General features: G+C 42.7%; 1 protein-coding gene across 1 annotated transcript; it reads right to left on the bottom strand.

The window, feature by feature from the left end:
• Positions 1-2,108: 2,108 nt before the first annotated feature.
• On the bottom strand, positions 2,109-6,053 carry LOC108977544 (beta-mannosidase-like). Its single transcript, XM_018947262.1, has 12 exons — positions 5,792-6,053; positions 5,597-5,734; positions 5,066-5,420; positions 4,854-5,009; positions 4,696-4,792; positions 4,458-4,638; positions 4,276-4,386; positions 3,485-3,964; positions 3,000-3,421; positions 2,742-2,939; positions 2,500-2,682; positions 2,109-2,434 (listed from the first exon to the last, which is right to left on the bottom strand). The coding sequence occupies exons 1-12, from the start codon at positions 5,916-5,918 to the stop codon at positions 2,171-2,173; spliced, it is 2,712 nt and encodes a 903-aa protein (XP_018802807.1). The 5' UTR covers positions 5,919-6,053; the 3' UTR covers positions 2,109-2,170.
• Between the last annotated feature and the right edge of the window lie 6 nt (positions 6,054-6,059).

Raw genomic sequence — 6,059 nt, 5'->3', positions numbered from 1 at the left:
GATCAAAACTAAAATAAATTTTTTTTTGTTTGTCGCGATTGAGAAGGTAAAAACCGAATAGAAGTGGTCTTGCAGGTTGTATCGGAGAAGTATTATTCCGAGTGTTTCGAAGACTGGAAAAAGCTTTGGGTAAACTGATATTGGAGGATTGAGTCATGTGTAGTAGTTCACGCAAATGAGGAAAGTTCTCTGATTGCCATTCATTTGGGAGTGGCCAGAAATGATTCTTTAACATACGGCTCAAGCAGCTCACGACATCCGGTCCTAGACCAAGTATCCTCTGGGTAGTCAAAGAACATCCGTTTGAAAGCGAGCTAAAGTGCGAAGGCGAAACATTCCCTTTACAGGGTTGTGTGCTGGGTTTGGGCGCGCCACGTAAAAAACGCCTCACTGAAAAAGAACAAAAAACAGTCTTAGGTAAGCGACTCTCCTTTTGATGACGACCATGGCAAACGCATTAACGATTACGATTTAAGGACAAGCATCTGGAATAACCGGTGCCTTAATTGGGAATGTGCCGCTACCCAGCTGGTTGATGTCCTCGTTAGAGTGAGGGCTGACATCACCGCCATCCAAGAAAGGCGATGGACGGGACAAGGACTGAGGTGAGAGTCCGTTGTGATTTAACGTGAGTTCCTGCTTGCGAAGGCCTAACCCCACGGTGCTTTCTATTGCTAGAAGCACATGGATCAAAACAATGCGTTGATCAGCGCCCCAAAGCACAAGTGCATGCACCTACACTCATACTCTGGAGAACCAAGGCATGAGTGCCGCCACATACACTCATACTCAGGTTCCAATTGGTTAGGGTGTGTGTTAATGTCCACCCTTAGCCACCTTGGTCGGGTACGAGGCCCATCTAAAACCTCTGCCGTACTCTGGGTCCGGCACCCGGCCGCAGTGCGACTCCACATTGGACAAATGCCCTTCCTGCATTTAGGTTTAAACCACAGCCACCACGAGTCTCCACAAAGGGCCAAAAACCCAATGAGCAGATTGGAGCGAACTCCAAGGGCAAACTGCTCCCCGTGGTACCATGTTACAGTCTATGGTGTGACCTGTAGCTAGTACATATTGTAGCGCTACTGCCAGTCGAGCCCTTGGGAAACTCAAGAACCCGGCTGTATGATTGACATGTCTCGTAAAACATTCGAACGCGATGTTTCACTGACTGGTCGGGGTACCAGGAATAAAAAACATAGCATACAATAAACATCTTACGATGAATACTACAGCATTGTGTCTGACATGAACTATGCTGACATTTCAAGGCAAGCCCAAAAACACCGACAGGTATGCCTTACCACGGGTATATTCGGTTTCACCCCCGACCTGGAGGGGTCCCCCCTACCCGCAGGGGGAAAAGGACTGAGGTGAGTAGGTCCTTGGGGTATTTACTACAGTGGCCATATAAAAAAGCGCAAATTCGGTGTAAAATTCGTGGTAGGAGAGAGACTCCGTCGCCGAGTACTAGCATACCCGGTGAATAAACGTTCAGTCACAATCCTACCAAAGCGAAGTTCCTCAACATATCGATAAAATCGATAAGATAAGATGTGACCAAAGATGCCAGGTAATCAAAATACTGCTTGGCGACTTTAACGCCAGGGTAGGCAAGGAAGGTATCTTTGGTGCAACAGTTGAGAAATTTAGCCTCCATTGTGTTGAGGCTGATTGACTTTGCCGGGCCCGAAATTTGGTTATTTTTAGTACTAGATTCCAGCAAAGACAAATTCATCAAGATACCAACCAGATTTATCATGTTGTGATAGACGGAAGACGCTTCTCCAGTGGAATTTAAGTGTGCTCTGTCCAATTCACAAACAGAGAGACCCCACAATCTGCGAAATCTACCGTGGGATAAGCCTCCTCAACATCGCATATAAGGAGAGTTTGGAGGCAGGTGTAGAAGGACCTAGATATATTTGGAATCTTTAGTTGGCGCCAAACAGTGAAAAGGCATAACGACCAGCGGGTTCTTATAAACTTGGCTATGGCCGCGCAAACGGTGTCTACACCAATTAATAAGGAGAAGTAATATCTTCCGTCTACATATACATATTATTAAAACACAATATTTCTTAATTTTTTATACCATGTATGTATGTACTTATTATTTTTTCCTTCACAAATTTGTTTACTTTAATTAGTTACAATAACTTCTCCACATTTAGGAAATAAATTCATGCATTGTTTTAATTATCACATTCGAGTTTTGTAGAATGATGCATTCTTTCGCGTTGAATATTACATTCACCTTCGTGGTGGGACTGGTTTGAACAAAGCCGTTCTGTGATAGCTTAAACTTTCCCACCTTCGGATGAATAATATCAATGAAGACGAAGAAAGCTGGACGCTTAACGCCGATCTTTAAAGTGTAGGCATTCTCGTAGGTCTGATCTTTTTCAATGCAGTGCATCCATTGTAAATCATACTGTGAAAGGCATAGAGGACATATAAAAATTAAATCATACACATAACATCAAAAGAAACACTCACAGCCAGCTCAGGATCGCTGATGCCTTCAGCGCTATTAAAGGACATTGGAAAGAAGTAAGTCGACGAGATTTCAACAGGTCCCCTGTGTAGTATAAACTTCAAGAAGGTGTTCTTTTCGTTCGTATCATTGGTGAAAATCTTGCTTTTGGCGAGTGATTGTATGTTAGTTGCGCTGTTGCTCTTCTAAAGGTCCATAAAAAGAGGTTATATAGGGCTTTATTTAATAAATTTGTAAATATTACCAAGTTTGTATCGATTTTGGTATAATTCACCGCGGTTAGCTTGTCATATTTGAAAAGTTGTACCGTTACATGCACAGTTTCGCTGCTTACTTCCAATTGGTCACAAACAATCGTTACATTAATAGCATTGTTGTTGGTGTCAGGTAAAGCAATGATCGTTATCGGCGCCAAGAATTGCTTAGACCAATAGTAAGCAAGCTGTGGTGAATAAGAAAAAGATCTCGAACTCGAAGCTGATATCGAAACTCAAACAAGTACCTTATAGTTGCCGTAGAAATCAATTGCGGACCAGGAGGGTGCCACCCAGACATCATTTAGCTGCCAGTAGAGTGCGCCCATCGTACGATGTTCGGTATTGCGTAGACTGCGGTACCATTCGGTTTCCACTTTTAGGGCCATTGCTTGTGCAATTTGACTGAAATAAATCAGTGCGTCGGTATAACGCGCATCTTTCGTCAGCGGTAACGGTAAATTCGGACGTATCAAATTCACAATCGGCAGCATGGCCATGGGGTGATGTTGACGATGACGCATTATATCCATTAAATTATCCTCGGACCGCATGCTGCGCTTCCAAGCTTCCGTACGCGGTAAACTCTGGAAGCCATACTCGGAGACAAAGCGTGGCGTGGGGTAGATATTGACATTCCAACCGTTTTCGTGGACGACGAAGAAGTGGACTGCAAACAGTTTGAAGACAGAGATTAGTTAGTTGCTTTGCGTAAACAACTTAACAGTCATACCATCGCCATATTGTGCGCTTTGTGGATCCGGTGCAATATAATTGTACTTCTCTCCACGTTTCCCAATCGAAGGTGTTGACAACAGCGGCGTAACGCGTGCGGGATGTTGCATTGATTTGAGTTGTTGGATCACATTGTGCACATATAATGTACGGTATTCATGCTCAAAGCGTTTCTGTTCAACCAAAGTGCCGTATAGGTTTTGTGCCAAGGCCAATTCGTTCTCACTGTTGGCGGCCAACACAACTAAGCTAGGATGATAGGCGATGCGGTGTACGTTCTGCACTACTTCGGTGCGGACAGAGTCCAGAAAGGCCGCATCAACTGGATACATGGCGCTTGCGAAGGTCATATCTTGCCAGATGAGTAAACCTAATGTGTCAGCGAGTTCGTAGAAAAGATCGGATTCATAAATGCCACCACCCCAAATGCGTAACATATTCATATTGGCATCTCTGGCGGAAGTAAGTAGGTGCTTGACTGTGTGAAAATGGACATGTTAGGCTGTGTACATATTTTTCGGTAGCTGCTGTTAAAGATTTAAGGGCTTTTAACCTAAAAACTTGTTTGGGTTAGGCTACTCATGGTCTATCAAAAAAAAAAAATAAATAAATAAATAAAAAAATAAAATGTTTGACCACTAATCACAACTGCTTCATCATCTGACCTCTGTCAGCAGATATCAAGTTCATAAGCTTTCGATTGATAAACTCCATTCGAAAGATTCCTGATAGTATCGAAAATTTTACCTAAAATCACTCACCATTCGACAGTGATTAAACAGTACTTACGTCGTTCGGGTTCTTGCATCTTCTCCGGCAACACATGCGTTGGCATATAGTTGGCGCCCTTTATAAAGATGTCCTCGCCATTTATGCGAAAGTAGAATGTGTAGCCGTTACCTGAAAAGCATAGGCGCAGTTATTCTTTGTTTTAGAAAAAAAAAAATGAAAAATTCTTTTAAAATTCTTACGATTTGCTTGCTCTTGTTCCACAAGTTCAACTGTACGAAAACCGATGCGAATTGATTTCTGCGAGACTGTTGGCGAATCTATGTTTGGACCTTCGTTACCTAGCCATGCGTTGAGCACAAAATTAAAAGTGTATAGATTTTGGCTGCCGAAGCCATTGGGCCACCAAGCAATCACAGAGTTCTATACATTCAAGTAGTTTGAAATATTATAAAGTATACGACAATTTGTTAAGCTTACCAAGGGAAAAGTTTGTGAAAACATTATAACGGGATTCTTACGCAACACGCGTTGCTTTGTGTAGTCCTTAATGATAACTGGCTCCTCCAAGAGGCCACTAAAATTCGAAATAACATATATAGTTCGAAAATTTATGCTGCTTTCAATTGTGAACTTACAAAGCGTAGAACTTGAGCTCAGCAAAGAAGTCCTCTGATCCGCCCACATCCATGTACACATACACATCTGCTTTCCAGTGTGTTTTCGTGCGGCTGATAGCCACATCTACATCTCGAATAAGCGCTACATCGTAGCATTCCAAGTATACCCCTTTCCTATGTTTGAGAATAAGCTTAGGTCCCTTAGATCCATACAATCACTTTGAACTTACCAAATTCCCATGGAAGGCACCGCCGGTGCAAAGTCCCATGAAAAACTGGACTGCATCTTGCGCAGCATATTGACATTGCATTCGCCATGATAGCGATCCGAGGGACAATTCGGCGGGTAGTTGGTCGCATTGACAGCGAAATCTGCGGCACGTTTCTTTGCCGCCTGTATCGGTGAGAATAGCTGTATTTCGATGACATTGTCTTCGTTCAGCAATTTGGTTATATCGTAGCTATAGCGTACGAACATGTTGTCGGTGCGCCCTAAGACATGGCTATTCAGGCGAATCTCGGCGACGGTGTCGATGCCGTGGAAAGTCAAATTGCAAAGGTGCTTCGGCAAGTGCTTGCGAGCAACTGTGCGAAAGAAGGTAGAATAAAAATTGAGTGAAATATCTGATTAACTGAGCAATATAGCGATGGTTATAGCAAGACATTTCGAGCTGTGAGTTCCCACTTTCAGAAACTTGGTAATGTGGCATTAGCAGCGTGTAGTATGAGCTTGATAATATGCATTCTCAGGAAATTTTTACCTTTAAATGTTCGCGTATAAGTCCAGTTATCCAGCGCTATCCAACGCATATTGATGTCATTGTAGGAGTTCAAAACATCCTCGCCATATAGCGCACTATAGACGCCCGATGGCAGATGAATATTACTTTTGCTTACCACTGTAAGTGAATCATGCTGAAGATTTTTGGAAATTTTCGGCGAACTTAAGAACTCACTCAGATTTTGATTTGTGATGCTCCAATTGGCATTGAGATCTACAAATTCAACCAGTTCCGAGTGCGCGCCAATGAACAAACTTGCCAAACTGAAACTAAGGAGGACTGCTATCCTCTTTAAAATCATATTGCTACTATTTTCTTTGGAACACACGTATAAAACTACCGTTACCGCACCGTTAAACTGTCAAATTATGACTATGAGCAAACGATTTGCAAAGCTTCCATTTATATGCGAGCGAAATTGAAAGAAATGGTCGGACTAAAA

The sequence above is a fragment of the Bactrocera latifrons genome, unplaced genomic scaffold (genome assembly GCF_001853355.1).
Source record: "Bactrocera latifrons isolate USDA-ARS-PBARC rearing strain unplaced genomic scaffold, ASM185335v1 scaffold_91, whole genome shotgun sequence".
Taxonomy (NCBI): Eukaryota; Metazoa; Arthropoda; class Insecta; order Diptera; family Tephritidae; genus Bactrocera; species Bactrocera latifrons.
The sequence above is the reverse complement of the archived record's forward strand: the minus strand, read 5'-3'. Positions and strand labels throughout refer to the sequence as shown.

Bases quoted from the DNA above. Each gene is read 5' to 3' on its own strand.
- LOC108977544 (XM_018947262.1), bottom strand. From the start codon at position 5,918: ATGATTTTAAAGAGGATAGCAGTCCTCCTTAGTTTCAGTTTGGCAAGT. The intron at 4,639-4,695 runs GTAAGCTTAACA...TTGAATGTATAG, and splicing joins TTTCACAAACTTTTCCCTTG to AACTCTGTGATTGCTTGGTG. The intron at 2,435-2,499 runs GTGAGTGTTTCT...TGCCTTTCACAG, and splicing joins TCAGCGATCCTGAGCTGGCT to TATGATTTACAATGGATGCA.